A 19611-nucleotide genomic window follows, 5' to 3' on the forward strand; every position below is an offset into this window, starting at 1 on the left:
GTCAGCCAGTACTAACCTTTTGAGCCAGCTCCTGCTGCACACTACCCCACTACAGTGGCAGGTAGGAAAGCGGTAGCGCTGGGGAGAATACCAGAATCTGCCTCCCACTGACGCTGCATAACCTCCGTGGTACCTACGAGTCATTTGGCTTCAGAACTACCAGAAGCATCCTTTACCTGTACTGGTCCGTATAGTTCCACATTAAATATGTCTCCACTTCTATGAAAACATGCAAAGAATTTGAATCTAGGTGGGAAAGTGGGCAGCATTTAGCATAATGTCAAAGAGTAAAAATTTCCAGAAGTTAGTGTTGGTTATGCCTCTGCTCTTCTGAAATTCACTTTCACTAAGACAGCGATTACTATTAAGTGAATCTGTTCTTTTTGCTGCAGGATGGTACATTTGCTTTTAGGAAGCCCCCTGCATTAAGAATTTCCCTTCTCATTGAATGTCAGTATCACATAATTCAGCTACATGGAAAGAACTACATTTACCTTTTGGTTTTTAACATGTTGAAGGGAAGACTGATCATAGTGAGAAATGCGATGCTCACCTTTTTGGGTCAATGATCTTGTAGAGTTTTCCACTGTGAGGCTGTGTCATACTTTTACTGCTTGATAATATGTAAACCTCACCTGTTAAAGAAACCAATGCAAGAAATTAGTTCTCCTCTCCTAAGATGTCAAATACATGGCTTCTGTGATCTTGCTGTATTTGCAAGATAAGTTTAAAAAAAAACTTCAGAAGAAACACTAGTTACTGAAACATACAACAGAATCATTGCTATTTGAAAATTTAAATAAGCACTTTCCGCGAATTGATGCTAAAGTGTGAAAGATACTTTACCATGAACACTTTTTGTTTCATATTGTACAGGAATTGTACAAGAAAAATAAAACTGGGAAGGAAGGGTAAAGAGGGGGATCGGTCTGCTCATGCACCACCTTTGCTCCTTAAGTCTGTAATGTTGAGAATAAAACCAAGTATACGACACATTGTGTCATAGCGAGTGACACAGCGCACGGAATATGAGAGGCAGTAAGGACCTTTGCCCCTTCCTACAACCCATTCTCTTCTTGGTTCTTACAAGGCTGCTAAGGTGTAGCTGAGAGCAGTGTAGACAGTTTTGGCAAAGGAAAGATAGCCTTTAGTTTTCATCTTTTTAAACATTTACTATAATTTTGAGTAGTTCATTATTCAGGCATTACCCATAAGGCTTATGATTTAATAACATAGGTTTTTTTCTGTTTACCTAATTCGTCTTCACCAAATCCCAAGACAGGGCCTGAAAAGAAACCTCTACATGAACCAGTGTTGCCAAGACAGAGGGGTTTCTCTTGCCACTGTTTGGTTGCAGGACTCTGTTGCAGCGTTAAAAAATTTCTATATTCAAAAACACATAAAGCAAATTGTTATATTACATTTTGAATAGAGAGTTTTCACCATCCAGACAAATAAGTAAACACATGGTGCAAGTGGCTCCATACTCCATAGATACATCTGTGCAGTTACAATCTTACAATTTCCTGCCTGTTATGTCTCAGATGCTTAAAAAGTACAGCATTTCCCTTCCGTCATTTAAACATTTCAAAACTGAGTTCAAGCTATACTATATATGCATTTGTGAATACTGAGCTATTTGGCATGGAAAAACTATGCCCATTCATTAAAAAAACATTCATTTTGCTCTATCAGTGATCTTTCCATAAAACCACAAAAGATTTCAATGTCTTACCAGTTAGACCTTTTTGGGAAAGAGTTCTGTGGTTAACATTTATTGCCATCGTAATGTAGATGATGCACGTATTTGTACAACAAAACTCTTAAGAGGGATGTGATGTGAGTGTCTACTTTTTTCCAAGGATCAGATATGTTACATATGTTGCCATTCATTAGAATGCTGTGCTGTTTTATTTCCAAATCTAGAATTTAATCTGCATTGTCACACTGCTAAACTGGCAAAGTGACACAATGTACCAGACTGTTGATGATCCTTTATACAGGAAGCTCAATAACTAAATATACCTTATATACATTTTTGTTTAAGAGTTATATGAAACCTACCCGTTGCGGTCTCCAAATACATAACTTCCATAAAGTCTTTCAGACTGGCAGCCTCGATAGACAAATCCACCAACCAAGGATCCACTGCTGAATGGTTTGAATTCTAAAAGTGAAGGCTCACTTTCTAAAAAGGAACTACCATAGCGTTAGATCATATGAATTTCATATTTAGCTTCGATTCACATTTATGAAAATGTTATTACTTCAAGAAAAGAGGTTAATTCATTTGAACATTTCTCAAAATTCAAGATGTGTTGCTGGAAATGAAGCATTAAAAAAAATCAGAAAATTATAACAAAGGCTGTTTGTGAAACAATCGGTTAGGGATTTAGATAAGAGAGGCTATAATTGCTTTCTTACTTGTGCACAGGCTAGGAGAATAAAACTATATAAGGATTAGGTTGGACTTTCACTGAAGTTGATGTGACTACTGCTATTAACTTTCACGTGTCCATAGAGTCTGCAGAATGGGTCTCCTGCACTCCAGGAATACAATTAAACCCACTTCACTGTAAAGTCCTTCCAGTATCTAAGAGCAGAAATACCAGATATTTTCAGCAGAACTTGGTTTCAAAGCCTTTCAATGGTTTGAGAAACACTTTCAAAATCACAGTTTTAAACATTTTATGTGTGTTATGTCCCATAAAACACTAGTTTTGCTGGCCATAGCTTCTTGTGGTAATTTATTTTAAGCTGCCTCTGTAGTTGCTGTTCCTACAGGTGTATTGTTTTTTTTTTTTTTTCAAACCTGTAGCGTTTAGTCATATCAAATTTTGTCTTCAAGGAAGTTTCAGTGTAAATGTTCCTATTCATGCAATCAACCACTGCTTAAGGTAAAAGTAGGCTCAACTTGACATGCCGACTGCATGATTTTAAATTAAAGCCACAGCCAATAGACTGTTTTGGTTTATAGAAACTTTTTTGTTAGTCAGAGGGCTATCTGGAAGTCTTTGATAAATGAATTTCCCAGCTTCTTCTATAAGAGTAAGAGCTGACATTTTATGTGGGAGAAAAGGATGATGAGCTCTTTACTGAAGCAATTGACCCACAGCCTAGTATTAATATCGGCAGGCTGTTCTGGATAGACACAATATTGCTTAGCTTACACTGCAATAAAGATGCAGTCAAAATTCCAGTGGAGCAGTGGTTTCCCAAATATAATTCTTTGGTTTGGCTTTTATAAAATGAAAACAGCAAATACATGCAATAGAATGAAGTAGAACAATTGCGTTACACCGTTGTGTTCTGTTGTACTAGCCAGCCCAGCTGCTTTGCTTTTAAGTCAAATACAGGTGAGAGAACTCGGGATGTGCGTAAAACCGTAAGATGCTACATTCCAGGAGACAGTCCAGTTCTTGATGCCTTTACACACCTTTGGCATTTATCAGCTTTTACCACCATGAATTTACGAGCTGCTAGAAGCCAAGCAAGGTAGATGATAGCTCAGAGTAACTGTCACCTGGCTTGCCTGAACTAGCAAGCGATCTTAGTGAATCAGAGTTTACATTAAACTAAGATAGTGACTGACAATCATACTGATTCAGAGAAAACATGAAACATTTTAAAATTTCAATTGAGAACGTTTATCTTTTTGCAATCTAAACTAGTCATTTATGATGAAGTAGCAGCATAGTGCATTTTTCTAAGTTTTTAATTTTTAGTAACATTTAAACAGAGCTCAGTCGTTTCCCTGTTTGGTTATGGTCTGTTATTGTCTATCTCACTTTTTCCGTTATAGGAGGCACATTACATGAGGTTTCCATTCTTTATCTTAAAATTTTATTTGTGAATGGCTAAGAATACATTTTCATCACTTCCTGACATTCCAAAAATCTTTTCATTATGAGCCGTCATACGCAGCAACAGTGAGATCTTTGACAGACTAGCAACTGGCGCGTATTTCTTAAATCTTATTTACATGATATTCTACACCAACAAGAACAAAGTTGAGTCATTTAAATTTTGTTGTTTTGCATCTTTTATCTGCTTGTACCATGCTTTTCGTAGTTTTTATCTTGTGTAGGTTACCTGTGCTGTTTGTGCTGTAAGTTCCCTATCATGGCTATACAGTCCTTCATCTGTTTTCTTCTGCTTTCTATTTATTATTCCACAGGCATAGAAACTGACTGTTCCCAGTAGCTTTACCCTGGATAGAACTTACCATAGTCTTTACCCTTTATTATTTGCAAAATTCGTGCTGAAGATCTGTTCTTTCCATTTGAATCTGAGCAAAGTATAGTTAAATTGATGTTTACATCTGTTGGGTGGCGGTCCACAGCACATCTGTAAAACAAAAAATAATAGAAAACCCATGAGATAGATGAGTCCATAATATATAATTCTCTATCAATAGGATGAAGCATCATATTTTGAAGGATTATTGTTTCTTTGTGGAGCCTACTCGTTTGAGGGACCTATTTCATATGGAGCCACAATATCTGAGAAGTGCATCAGACTTGTACACAAGAGATAATACACCTTTCCCATCCCTGTGCCATTTTTTATATAATGTGAAGTAAAACTATTTTTTCCAAGTGATAAAATGTACTCTGCTCACTAGCACCTGAAATGAGCAGTGCTTTAACCAAGCTAAATGAGTTGACTTATGTGGTGTAGGAATTTTGGATTGTTCAAAAGTCCAAGAATCAACTCCTTTTCTGAACAACTTGACTTTCTGAATTTTTTCAAACCATGACTTTAAATGCCACTTCAGTACTGCCACCCACCTAATTTGCTGAATTATCTGTGTTTAGTTAAAGCGTTGTTCTCCTCCTTGTTATTGTTTAGCTATAACCAGATGTTTGTTTTCCACATGCCTTTTTTCCTTGGTCAAGATTCCCATCTCAGCTGTACTTTACCAACTCTCTCCTTTAAGTTATCTTTTTTTCATAAAGGTAATCATTTTATTACTGATTAAAAACAAAAATCCTGGACACCGTTTCTGTCATTTCAGTCTTGACATTTGTTTCTAACTGTGACATATTTGTGAGGGTGGAGGAGTGGAAGTTTCAAAAAATTCACAAGTGCTTTTATTATTAAAATTTTGTTACCTGACTGTATAAATGATTTCTTTTGAAAATGTTATCTGCTGCAGCATAATTCAGTTTAATTGAAACTTACTCACCGGCCTGGATTGTGGAGTCCATGTGCAAAAATCTCGGGAGGCTGGTTTGTGCTATTAAAATGTGGGTTGCTGCGTGGTATGGAATAAGGGACGTTGCACAGGTCAGTATTTACGTCAAGGCGTAATACAGAACCTGTAAAATCACTGAGAAAGTTGGAGGATAAAATAATTGGGTTTTAGAAGTATTTTACTGGTAGATTTAATTCATATAATAGTACAGTGAACCAGCAAAATAAACCACCCACTTTACTGAATAAATCACATGTAGATTGGTGTTATGGTACATGCAAATCCAAAGAATAGTAGCAGAATCTATCAAAGATTCAGTATGGGCAATAATGTTGCCTTGTTATGTGCATACTAGAACACCTCAGACCGTGCTATTGGGAAACAACTTGATAATAAGAGCAACTTCCCATACACCAACGTTGTCTCATGGCTTCAAACATAAGGCTATTGACTCTTTTATACTGTATCTCCTCTAGAGTAACTATGGATATAATCACTATGTAGTTACATAATGCTTTTTGCTAACACTTTGAATCCTACTATTGAATTCAATGATTTTTAGTCACAGTACAATCCAAAGATCAGTAATACATTAATTAAAACAACACCAAACAACAGTAAGTAATTGTATTGGTTGAATGGAGGTGCTGATTTTTTTGTAAAGAGTCAGAACTTTCTTGTTACATGAAACAGGACAGAGTAAAATGTTTTGCCTTACATTCACGATTGTGATGGAGGAAGGGAGAAGGACAAGAATGTAGGAGGAGCAGAAAAGCATCAAAACTCTTTTTACAAACATGAAGAGCTGTGATATTTAAATTGATTTCTTTCTGTCTTTCTTCATCATGAATAAGTTTCAGTCTGCCCTTGTTTTACATAAATTTAAAATTAAGTGTTAGAATTGCTCTCTGGTCTTCGTTTTACGTATATCCTCACTTCAAAGGGGAGGAGCATCTGCTATTCTGCTGAGCCAGAGAGGCCTTTGAGCATAGCAACTCCTTTTAGGTCTGTAAAGGCTCAGTACCACACCTGCTCTAAATTAAGGCAAATGTTGCAGCTTCACATTATAATGAAACAGAGGGAAAAAGCAGGTTGAGAAAATTGTATAGGTAAAATCAAAGGTTTGCTTCGTATGTTCACTAGACATTTTCCTAAGTGATGCAGTGTTGTTGCTGGCTCTGGTATGTGTTTGTAGACACTTTTTTAGAATGTTAAATAAAGTTGTCTTGTTCATAGAGTAATAGTTTGGTAAAAAGAGGTCTAACCTGTGCTTAAATACAATTGCATCTGCTGATGAGGTCTCCAATATTTACATAGTTTGACAGCACACAACTACAAGATGCATTTAAGCAGTAGACTGTTCTGAAAATCAGCAGTTTGCTAAACCCCGGCACTGAAAATAGTAGGAAATAAAGGAAAGGGGAGTCAGATCTGTCCTGACAACTGCTGATCACTTTTGATTCTGACCCCAAATACCATGCAAAACCAGGAGACAATAATAGAAGTCTATGCATTGGTAGCTTTTGTACCTTAAACCATCCATCTCCTCCATATCATCTAGAGTGATCATGCCATCTCCAAGAAAAATGTATAGGAAACCATCTGGGCCAAACAGAAGCTGTCCTCCTAGGTGTTTTCGATGTAGTTCTGCTACTTCTAAAAACACTCTTGCTGTTCTCATATCAACTTGGTGTGGGTTTTTCCTGCAATATAAAGATATGAACACAGTTTTCACAGTTCATTATCATTGTTCTTCTTTCTAAAAATAAACTCGAGTCATTCATTCAAATTATTCTTTAAGATGTGGATGTAATTTGGTGGGAAAATGTCAATTATTTCTGAGAAATTTAAATTTTCCAGCATTCACAAAAAATATTTTGCTGCCTGTACACAATAAGTAGGCAATAACTATAACTAAAAAATGACAGAATAACTTAAAAAAGCCTTAAAAAGAATAAACCAGTGTACTTACTGGCATTCCGAAACTACTGTTTGAAATAAAATCAGCAATATTTTTTCTGCAAGTGCCCAAGTATGCACATTGTAAATCTGCTAGTTCATTTTAGAAATGGGAAATACTAAAATGAAAAAGTTGCTGAGAAATACACAATTTGTAAATGTTAGACTTCTACTGATACCTGGACACCGTGTATTCTACGACCCTAAGGATGTGGTCATGAGGTCCAATAGCCCACCGTTCTTGGTTGGTGGTATAAGACACATACAGCTTTCCATTTTTCTTGTAATTGGGATGGAATGCAAGGCTTAACAGTCCTCTTTCATCTCCTCCCTGCAGTCAAATGAAAAACACAAAGAATTGTGAAGTTAATTATGTTCTTTATTGTGTTTCAGCTGGAACCCAAAAAAAAGTTTCTTTCTTGTGGATAATCTTTGCCCAAACTCTTTTATTTCTTTCCTGACTACTGCACAAAAAAGGATTATAAAGCATTTCACTTTGGGGAAGTCTGTAAGAGTTAGAACAAGACAATTGTCTTATGTAGTTATCTATGCACAAGTCTCTTATGCCACTTTTGTGGAGTGATTTGTGTATGTAATCTTTGGGAAGCCATGAAGACAAGTTTAAGTGCTGTGAAGGATTCTTTGCTGGGTTACTAGGTTGCTTGTAATTCGTAGAAGACAAATAAAAAGGTCTATAATCAGCAGTCACTTCTAATCCAAGTATCCAAAGCCTAAAACACAGTGCTGGCTGCCAACTCCCACTGTCCTGGCAATATGTTTAGAAAACAGTTAAATTGCTTGTGTAATATGTAAACCTTTGTTTTACCCTGGAGGCAGCAACATCAGTTGTCACAACTATGGTGGTCTGTTCGTCATAGCTAGTATACTGTAGGTAATAAGCAGCCTTGGTCTCTGTGCAGAGAAACCATAGTTTTAAATGTGGTCCTTCAATGGAAAGGTTTTTGTTATTTTTTTAAATAAAAATAGAAAAATCTCTGAACAACTTTCTTTTGTTACTATGTTTGCCACAAAGATTAGTACAGTTATATGTTAAGCGTCAAATCCATGTAATGTACTGTGACAATGCAAATACTCTGTGTGCTTAAATAGAAGGCAATTTTCTCTTTGGCTTCTAAAAATATATGTCATATTACTATGCCTAAAATTGTATTTGTAGAAATGAAGAGTAAAACCTAGATTCATTTGTTGCTTTTGAGGTAATACAGGGGAGAGAAGCTGAGGCACAGAAATAAACCCAGTACATCATTAACGATTCAGATTCAATTAATGTATGTGGTTACTCACAAGCTGATAGCTGTTTTGCAGTTTAACTCAGGGTTTGCCAGCCTTTCACAACTAGTGACTCTGGTGTACATTCAAATCCTCCAGCTCGGCACCCGTAAGGAGGTAACATTTTGCAACTCTAACCACACCCATGATAACTAATCATGAAATTTGAAATTATAAGACAGAATGAAGCTTTTCAGATGTATTTGCAATTCAGAGTGATGGATGAGCCTGCCTCCCTGTTGAAATACGTCCTACAAAAGGCCTAATTGGGGAGGTGCACAGCTTTAATTTGTTTTAATTCAACATGATTGCCATCCTTCCTTTTTAATCACAGCCACCAATGGGAAATCTGAGTCAGAAGTGGAAATGTAAACAGGTTCAAGAGATTTCCATACAAAGAGATTTGTACAATGAAATCTGGATCCCGCTAATTTAGAGGCAGCCAAAATTTGCTAGTTTGTCTGCTAGAAAAATTTAGTTTCAGGGGGTTATCAGAGGGGTTAGTTTTGAAAGTCTAGTTAGACCTGCCAAATCAGTTGCAGTCATCATGGATGAAGGGACCGTTAATCTAGCTCTTTCTCCTTCACCAGCCAAAAATAATTCTGCAGCTGAGTCTGAACTGATTGTATATATTATTGTATGAGTTTCTAAGAGTTTTGACCAAGTTGCTCTGATAAGGTCTGAAGCAAAGGGAGGCAAATCAGTTGCTTTGGGAACAGTAAGGAATATTTCAAAGATTCCTGATGAATGATTCTATCTGCTGTGCCCAGACAAAGACAGTCTTATTTCTTCTCCTGAGAGATGAGTTCAACTCATTTAAGGGCCCAGGAATGTCAATGAGTCACACTAGGCCTGCCATTCAAGGTGAGTTATTGAAAGTACTAGTAAGAAAAGATCTTTCTGTTACTAAGCTGAAGATTTTATTTAGCGCTTGATGTCATGGGAGCAGTCTCAGTGTGAAAGTGAAGTTGTTGAAAGGGTAAACAGGTGAAAATTAAATTTAGAGCTTTTAACGAAGTACACATGAAGCAAGAATTTGATGAATGAAACACAGGGGCTGAAAGGTAGTAAGCATGGCAAGTTGTATTCATAGGATCAGGCCAGTATTTCTACTAATTGCTGTCTTGCATGATTCTATTAGCAATATATTACTTGCTTTGTTTGTAGAATGTTATCTACTGCTTCCTGAAAAGTCATGCTGCTTTCTGTTTTTCAAAGCGAGCCAGACACACTATGTTCTAAAAAGTCTATTTACTCGTGAATTTAACAAAAAATTTGGAAATATCCCTCTAAGATACTGAAATCAGTGCAGTATCAACCCATTAGTTGGCTTAAGGTCAACTAGAAATCCAGCTGAGTTTTTCCATACTTATTTTTTCTGGGTTTGGAAAACAATTGTTCATGTGTACTTTCAGCTTTAATCACTAAGTGGCAAACGTGTTGTTTCCAACTAAATCACTGCCACAACTTCCATAGCTTTTGAAATGATCTCTGTGGTGCCAGAAAGTACATAGTTTTCTGTGGTGTTATGTCTCGTTTGTTGTGGAGTAAACGGAGATACCCAGCAAAATCCCTTACAAGCAGTCATTTTGGTACTGTCAAACTGAATTATTATGTACCACATTTCAAAATTTCAGTTTTCCCTACAGAATATTCCTCACTTTATTTTCTATCAATGGACTTTTGATGTCTACTCTGAAAACAGCATTCCAGGCTTTACAGTCTTGTCTTGTAGATATACTGTGTCAAATATCTAGATCTTTCTTTTGGCAGCTTAATAACTTACTGACATCCTTTCCTTTTTAAGTCTTCCCTTAGATTAAATCAGCACCAACAAACTGTAGATGACACAGTAGCTTGTATGAGATTCTGCACTACACTGCTTGATGGAATAACCATTGATGTTTGTCAGTTTTATGAGGGCGGACAAGAAGAATGAGACAAATCTTTGTATTCCATTGGGATGTCTGTTGAAGACAAAGTATGATGGTTCGCTGAAATGAGTATTAACTACTTAGACGTACTGTGGACTGGGTTCATGTGAAATCTCTATCGTAACTAAGCCAGGAAACTCACACTTCCAATGTCTGCCTATGCAGCTCTTTAGCTTGAATGCTCATGTCTCTTACTCACAGTAGTTGCATGTTTTGCACCAATTATTACACTTGTTTCAAAATTGATTTTCCTTGGGCCAGATTATAAGCTTCAGCTAAGGAGTTCTGTGAAAGGAAAAACATTCCTTTTAAAACCAGAATGGTCTAGTTTAAGACCACAAGCATGAAAATAACTTAATCAGAATTACATTATCTCAAGTCAGTACAAAGGCAAGTAAAGATTAATTGTATGCATTAAAGTGTTTTTTTACACTTCATTTTTAAATGGTTGGTTAGGTACATTATGTCAGTTCTGAAAATATATCACACCATAAGTGTTCTCAACTGAAGTATATTTTTAGTATTTCTTTTTCCATTGTGTTTTCTGTTGTAATATATTTACACGTGTGAAAATCTGAAACAACTGCACAACAGGATCCACTTTGTATTTTGACTAATACTAAGAGGAGTAACCGTTGCACGTGAATACTGGATTTTTATAGAAATGTGCTTTTTTCACATAAGCACTCCTTAAAAGTGGGCTCTACTTTCAATCTGTGTGTTTCCGTATGTATTCTGGTATATCACTGATACTATATACAGAAGTATTATTATATTGTTAAAGTGTTATACCTTTCCTATAATACAGAAATATACACTTATTTTTAAGACATGCTGCCATTTCAGTATGTCAATATATGCATTATTTCACGTAATAAATATAAAGAAATACATGGGAATGCTTAACTGGTATTGTTAAGCATTTCACTTTAAATAGATCATGTTGTAAGCATGACCCTTAATTACATAACCTTAATAGTAATTAATTTTAGTAAGCAAAACCAAACACGACTGTATTTTTCCATTACTCTGTGTGGCGTAATAGTAAACAATATATAGGTAGCAGATTCTGAGTTTTCCTTTAAAATTGATTTCGCAATTCACTCATATAAAGTAGTGGTATTTTTAATTAACAGCTTTTTCATCTGGACAATCCCACTTTCATGTTCGAAATTAGTAGCGACCCTTTTTAAATGGAGTTGTGCTTAAAATATGTATTTAATATATTAACTTTAATGTAAGGTCTTTATATCATTTGTTTTAATCTGTTATTATAGAGCAAATTCTGGGTAACTTGTTGAGGTAGTATGATCACTCTTAATTTAGTTTATTTCCTAGGTAATAAATATCATAGCTAATATGCATTACCATGTGTTTGATCTTAAGGAGTTTTATTTGCAAAAAAAATGGGGGAAGGGGTCATAGACCCTCTAAAATCTCTTATCAGGCAGTACCATGTGAACTCTTCAGAAAGAGATTTCTAATTAGGAGATCCCAAGAGGATCTCTGCTTATCTGAACCTTCCTTTACCAGATCTTACTGTAGGGCTGAAGATCAATGCCAGGTATTTTTCTCAGTGGGAAGTGTTTGCTTAAGCGACATGTTTTGGAAATCTGGCCCCAGCACAGATAGAAACTCGACTACAGCAGAAGTAGAAGCCAGCGAAAGGTCTGCTGCAAGGGCACACCTTGCCTTTCAAAGCCGCATCAAGTATTTGGAGAAACACAAGGGAGAGGTGCTCCTGACAGATGGAAGGGGACAACAAATACAGAATGAGAAAACCAGAAACTGATTGGGCTGTAGGTATGGTATAGGAATAGACCTCCTATAGACCTCTTGGGTGTTGAGAACTCAAGTGCTTTGCTATCTGAACATCTGTGGGGCCTGAGGCCTCTGGCAAGGGAAGAAGTTGTAACATAAGACATTTACCTTAGGGAAAAATAATTACACTGATGTCATGGCTCAGCATAGTATACATACTAGACCCTATCTCCAAAGCATTTCCTTTTTCCTGTTGTGCTGCAAAGCCTTTTTTTTTTTTTTTCTCATTTATAAAGGGCTTTGCAGACATAGAAGGATTTTTTTTAAACATTTCCAGTATTTTTTACTGATTACTTTAAAGAAATGCATTATTTTAATACTTGACTTAAAAATAACTTCAGACACAGGAATGCTTTACAATTAAATTTATACAGGAAAAATACTTGGACGGCCATATTCTTACTTGGAATTTAAGCACAATTCCTACTGAAGTTAGAGGTGGTTTTTGCTCAGTTAGGTGCAGGGCAGGATTTGGTTGAAAATTATCGATGGCCAAAGTGCACACATTACAAAGTTGGCTGCTCTGATGTTTGCAGTGATATTTAAATGCTTCATTTTTTTATAGGAGAACTGAACTCTATTAATAAAGTAACGACGTCCCACTCCTGTAATGCCCAGCAGGTCCAAAAGTCAGACTTATCAAAAGGTAGTAAGAAGGTGATTCATAAGACCAGCTTTGCAGGGATTTTGAATGGGGCTTCTCTGCACTTGAGGAAAAGTCAGAGTACCTATTCGCAGGAATTACATATACATATTTATTATGCAGCGCAGTTTTCCAGCAAAAGAGCTCTGGAGAGGCGATAACTTAAACAGAAATAAATAAAAAAGGTTTGAGATCTAAAGATAGCACTGGAATTTAAAGTCCAATTCTTTTTTTTCTTCTTACTTCTGTTGTAGCAAAGACAAAATTTTGATGTGGCCTCTATTATTTTTTCTTTTCCTTACCTTCATGGTCCTTTAAAGATACCAGTCACTAAATGTAGGACCTTTCACTTCTAGTCCCAGTCCTCTGTACATTTCTTTTATTTTATTTCCTCAACTCTAGATTTTGCTGTTCTGCTGGGCAAGCCTTTAGTTTAATGCAAATGACAATCCTCATCCCCTGATAATACAATTCTTTCTTCCCGCCCTCCTAAAGAAAGTATATGAAACATATAAATGCAGATACCGACCCAACACAAATCCACATCTTGCCTCCTTCACACCCTTCTAGTAAGACATGAATCCTGCTTTGACAACTCTCCCAATTATTGGGTAGAAGCAGCTAAAAGCTTGGAGACTGCCAAGAGCCAGCCAGTAATTGAGAGGTTTTGGGCAGGGTGACATATGACTGTGAGTGTGCTTGCAAGGAGGTGGCCATGAGCCCATGTGAGGTCTGCATCTGGACTGAGAAACTTTATGGACTGCACTACTTTAGGAGAATTGGAATAACAGAAGACAGTGGAAATCAGTCCCGGAACAGGGAGATTCAAATAAAGACCAGATGATTACTGCATTCAGTAAAGCTGGCTCAAGAAGGTGTGAATTACACACTTTCCTGCACCACAGAGGCCTCTTGAGCTGTAAGCAGCATTTATCCTCTGGGAACACAGGTGGTGATTCCACCTCTGTCCCCAGCTGGATTTATTTTCAAGGAAGCTTTACATTCCACCAGCAATTCAGTGAGTGGTTCACCAGCGGAGGCCACTAAGGGAAGGTAAAAAATAAGCATGCTCCTTCTGAGTTCTCTGGCATGCATCCACTTTCTGGTATTTATGTATGTATTTATTTATTTATTTATCTGGCATATCTGCTGTCCTATACTTTTCCTCTTCAGTATTCTTCCACTATTGGCTATCTTGTCCTGACTGCTTTTCAGCTGCATTGGTTTGAGATCTATTGTGTGGTAGAATTAGCCTTCTAGGAAAGCAAGAAAGCTTCCTTCAAGTGAACGAGAATGCAGGAAGTGTTAAGAAATTTACTGACCATGAAAATTCTTCATTAATAGAGAGAATAGACTTGACGACCTTTGTATTTTTCCTCCTTCTTTCTGTTGCTTTTGAGCTTTACCCACCTTTCCATGCCACTTCTGCGATAAAGGCAAATTTTACAACTCTCTTTCAGTGGTGAGTCCAATAAAATTGGCTCAGATGATACCCCAAAGAGAACAGCCTACATTACATTTAACATTCACAAATACATGACATGATGACAAGAGACTAATAATCCCTTTTTCATTCACTAAACCCATGACTTTACCTCTTCCAATCAAGCATGATTTTTTTTTCACTTAGACCCTATTTTAATGCTATCTAACATTTTTCTGTAAACACAGAAACAATACGATTTAATCTTATTAGTGATTTACTGTTCTACCAGTCCTCTAATTTGACCATGATCCTCTCGGACATCTACTCTGTTTTTCTCGTGCTCTCATTCCTTCACTATGGATATAAAACTTAGCTTTATTTTTCAGTAATATGTTTCATAAAATTTTTCCTTTCGGTTAAAACACAGATCTAATCGCAGAGGATTGTCAAAAGAGCTGAAGAATTATAATTCAAAATATAAGTTGCTTTTATATGGCATGACATTTCAGCCAATCACTGCTGCTTTTGTCCTTGCTAAAGATAAAAATATGCTATGAAAAAAGAAGAATCTTACTATGGTGCAAAGGTTTCCCTGGGCTGCTGAACTAAGAATTTTCATACATGTCCACAAAAAAGTCTGCAGCATTTTAAAATTTTAAAATTAACTGTAAGACTTTTTTTTGTGTGCTGAGGGAGAAAAAAGGATGTATGGTGACACACAGCAAATTTGACAGTGCTTATGTAAAATGAACCAACCTACAACAAATTCTATACTCTGATAATCGAAAACAAATTCATGCTGTTTTACCGTGACCACTTTATATGGAAATTTAGGGATGTAATTCAGAACAGAATAACAGTAATTATCATACTCTCTGCATTAAATTAAAACCAGAAATGTTGATCTGTCTAATTGTAGACATTAAAAATAACTAGTTTCAAAAAAGAGAGATGCAAATGGAAAGATGCCCTGATGACATTACTCCGTCTTGCAAACGATTCTGCCTTTCTCCTTTGGCTCTCAGTAGTGAACTGTTGTCTATTAAAGCAGATACTTGCTTTTTCTGGTTGGATGGGGAATGTTACATTCACATGTATTTATATATCATGGGATGCAGGAAGAAAGCAGCAAACCACACCCAGCTCAAAGGAAAAAAAGCTGCAGATTTCCACTTAGAATGGTCCCCATGTCTTTACTGTGGCCTGTATTATATTTAATACTTAATTAATATTAAGTATTAAAACTTGCTTAGCAAGTGATAAAAGTAAGTTGCTAGCAGTCTGCATCTTGGGGCGGGGGCCGGGGGGAAGCACACCTAAAACAGGATACCTTTTGCCAGAGGGTAGTAAAGTACCAGAGGTGCTTCATTCAGTCCACACCGTTGGTGTTTCTTCCCCCAGCATTACTGTGCTAATCATTCATGTTCGCAACATAACTTAGATTAAACTGTGGGCTTTATGGGCCTGGCTCTGTCACTGGTTTAGGGAAGAGGGAGTTCAGTGGGTTATCAAAAAGATACTCATCTTCAGTGCGAAATACAAAGGTACTCTTCTTCACTGACGGTTATTTAGCAGATTTCTAGCTGTAGTCATTCAGGCTCTGAAGGTGCTCAGCAAAGATTCTAAAGTGTTTTCAGCGATATATTTTAAATTGCCTTTTCTTAAGAAAATGGAAAATCATATTATCTGAATGGTTTTTGGTAGGGGTGTTGGAGACAATTTGTAGGATAGAAGTTCACGTGACATAAAAACACAGGACAGAGACAGGAAGCATATGAAAGGTTAACTGTAATTGATGCTTGTATTCCACCCGCAGTCTTCTCTCCTGAAGGCAGAGGCACCATGTAGAGTGTGAGGCTTGCCTGCAGGCACCGAAAGATGGGAACACATCACCAAAGAATGTGTGTGCAAATTCTAGAAATAAAGCAAATGGCATTCTGTTCCCCAATATCCAAAGAACTTTCGGACTCCGAAATCTGAATTCGTGGGGAGGCATATTTCAGCCTATATTTAGCTTCAGCATTCAGCATAGTTTTGATAATGATGTGTCATATCTTCAAAGCAAATGCTAGTTGCATATGTTGCTGGTTTTCTCAGTAGATGATCATGCTAAATGTAATGGGCAAAATGAGCATTTGTATTCTTAGAAGCTGTGTAAGTATTCTTCAACATTTTACCAGTAGACATAAAACAGATCTACTGGACGAAGGCTACGCAACTATGACAACTATGACGACTATGTTATGTCTTTTTACTCCGGTTTTAAAACTGTTTATAACTACGTTCTTTATCTATTCAATTGTTCCAGAAATTAAACAGTCTTGTCTTACTGACACAAATGCAAACGGAAGATCGATGTAAAGGTCCACCATCTGCTACTGAGTTTTAAGCTTCCACATGTGAGCATGAGCATTGCAAGTGTATTTGTTACCCAAAATCAAAGTGTTTGAAGTATAAGGACTGCACTTGTTGGAGTCCTGATACAAAGACAGCTAGAAAAAAACAGGAAATGCTATTATTGCATTTTTTTCAACGAAAAAATCGTGTTTGTACCTGAGTCAGAAATATATTTAAGCACTGCAACCTCACATTTCTGAAAAAGCACTGAATGGGAGCTGGGAAGAAAAAAAGTGTTTGAATTCTCTGATGCTGCCCAAGCGGTTTTCTCACTGGTACTTTGCCAATGCCACCAGCCTCACGGTGCCTCAGGAGCTGTGTAGCCCCGAGGGCAGAAAGGCTATCCTGCAACTTATCCGCACTGCTGCAGTTAAGCAAGAGCTTGGATTTCAATACTGACTCGAGTAATCAAATAATTCGAGTACTTTCAGTAAGCCTCAAAAAAATACATGTAATATTTCAGTTACCTGAAAAAAAAGGAGTAAATAAATCCAGAGAAATCCAGATTTTTCCACATTTTGCGAACACCAGAGGAAGATAAAATAATCAAGCATTTTTGTGAATCACTCATATAGATCTTGACTTTACCTCTGAACTAAAATAGTGAAAAAATATTAATAATTTGAAGAGAGACATGAATATCTTTATGAAGTGTGCCAAGTGGAAAAATGAGGGTGGTGGAGGATATACGGTTTGCTCTTCATGACTAGAATCTGTATATAAGAGGAGAATGATGGCAATCCACAGCCGTGTTGACAATTCAGACATACAGGAAATACCCTTGTAGGAAACTAATACCATCTGGGTTTGGCCCAAGATGTGTGAATGAGAAATATGTTTCTTGTTGAGAATGCAAAGATAGTTTTGGACATTGCAAAGAAGGAATGCGTTAAGCATGCACAGTTATAAAAATGAAATAGGGTGAGGCATTGCATGCATATGGAATAATTAGAGGAATATGTTTGTGTGCGTCAATAGCTGATGCAGACTTAGAACTTCAGAATTTGTTTGTCCTAAGACAATCAATAAATTACTATGAAAAATGTCTCCAATATAAATCTCCAGGAGCTTTCTAAATAAAGACAGTATTTGAAAATGCTGATTTGTGTAAGCCACCGTGTTCTCTGATAGAAAGGGAAGCTTGCTTGTGACACGTATTTTTTGGGGAAAAAAGTAAAATAATTTTGAAATTGTTGAAACATCCAGTAATAATATTTGTAAAATTGGGAATTTTTATTATTTCAGTGAGTTGTTTTCAGTTTAGAAATTAGTTTTAGTTAGAAGAATGTCAACACTGAAATGGAATATTTCATTTGGCCCTTCCTGAGAACCTTTCAGTCCACACTTGGTAAGAGTATGTTTTCAAAATCTCAGAATATTCTCACTCCTCTCTATCCTGTTCTTGCATTAACTGTCTGAGATTTTAGTGTCTGTTCTTGGCATAGGAAGGCTCTCTGGTTTCTAAAGAAGACACTGCCAGCATTCTGAGGTTCCTGAGACTTGCTGCCTGTGGGATGGATTTTTGCCTCTCCCTTGACACCCTCATCTACTTGTGAAAGCCCCAGCAGTGCTGATCTTTCTGTTATTTGTGAGGCTAATGAATGCCTTGCATGGACAGGAAAAACTTCCAGGCTCTCTTTTTCATGCACATTTGACTTCTCCAGACTAGCCTTTAGTACTATCGTCCTTTTTCTAAGTTCAGGCTCTAAATGCTCTTTTTAAAGAAAATTATTGAGAAGATAAAAGGTTTGCTAGTCTTTCATGTCTGTCAAGATCCTGGATTAACCCTGTTCCAGGTTCAAAGACACTCATTATACAAATTACCTGTTCCTTAACTGAGCAATGCTCATATGATGACAGTAAACTGTGTGTTATTGTATCTTGGTCTTCATGTGTTTTTCAGCAGATTTTTGACATACCTGAACAACGTTATTCCTATCAGTGCTAAACAGTGCTGGTGACATTCATCTACCATGCATTAATTGTTTTAGTGCTTACCCAGAAGGCACAATGCAAAAAAAGATTGAAAATTAAAGTGGTTGTTTTGATTCTTTTATTTTCCATTCTTGGGTAGTATGCGTTGAAGCTGCAAAGCACCTGAGATCTTTGGCCAGGATGATCAAAGTCTATTGAATCAAATGTTTTTAATACACTAACGGCACACCTCTGCCTATCTGATCGATGGATTACATTCAGGTTGACACAGGCTATCCGAAGAAGCAGGCTGGCTAAAGGTCTGAACAGCAGCCCATTACCGTGTCCGCTGCAAGTGCAAGTTTGAGCAGATCATCAGGGTTGAGTTCTGTGCTTGCTAGCCAATAGACTATGAAGTCTGTTGAAGTCTTATGACTTGATGGTAAATCCATTCCTTATTCTTTGAAAATAAATTATTAGTACCTCTTTCAGCTTCATTATAGAATCGTGTCGTATCAGTTTATTTTTTGCTAGGCTGTACACACAGAGCACTGCTTTCATTTGCATCTACTGTGGAACATGCACATCTGCCTTTCAGGTGAGAATTTATGACTGTGCGAGGCTTGAATTTTCCAAGCTGTTTATGCTTATGCGTTACGCATACACTCAGTACATACACATATAAACATACACATGCATCCACCATTTAGGTTAACACAGATTTCCTTGTCCCTGTAGTTTAAATTCTCATCAAATTTGATTCTTTTTTGTAGTCCCAAAAGTGGAACATGAGTGGATAGAAACAGTGCATACATGCATGATTTGCATATCTTAAGGATTAGATAAAAGGTGTTTGAAATACCTAGAAGAATTTATTTTATAGTCTAGAATAAGTTAATACTGTTATGCCTACAATGTTCAATTCCACTGTTGGGGGAAAAGGGTTTGGAAAAATGTGCATTTCATGTATGTGCCTGTTTTTCAAAGAACTCATTAAATTATGGTTGTACTACGTATTTTAAATATTGAC

General features: G+C 36.7%; 1 protein-coding gene across 1 annotated transcript in view; it reads right to left on the reverse strand.

Annotated features, from left to right (window-relative positions):
- Positions 1 to 19611, reverse strand: part of HHIP (hedgehog interacting protein) — a 73896-nt gene that overhangs the window by 14180 nt on the left and 40105 nt on the right. Inside the window, exons 5-11 of the mRNA XM_056362302.1 lie at positions 7336 to 7487; positions 6727 to 6900; positions 5189 to 5332; positions 4226 to 4347; positions 2065 to 2188; positions 1253 to 1383; positions 554 to 635 (exon numbers count right to left, since the gene is read on the reverse strand). Coding sequence (XP_056218277.1) covers positions 554 to 635; positions 1253 to 1383; positions 2065 to 2188; positions 4226 to 4347; positions 5189 to 5332; positions 6727 to 6900; positions 7336 to 7487 — 929 coding nt within the window. The remainder of the gene's footprint in view (positions 1 to 553; positions 636 to 1252; positions 1384 to 2064; positions 2189 to 4225; positions 4348 to 5188; positions 5333 to 6726; positions 6901 to 7335; positions 7488 to 19611) is intronic.

This window comes from Falco biarmicus, chromosome 1, assembly GCF_023638135.1.
Source record: "Falco biarmicus isolate bFalBia1 chromosome 1, bFalBia1.pri, whole genome shotgun sequence".
Classification (NCBI taxonomy): Eukaryota; Metazoa; Chordata; class Aves; order Falconiformes; family Falconidae; genus Falco; species Falco biarmicus.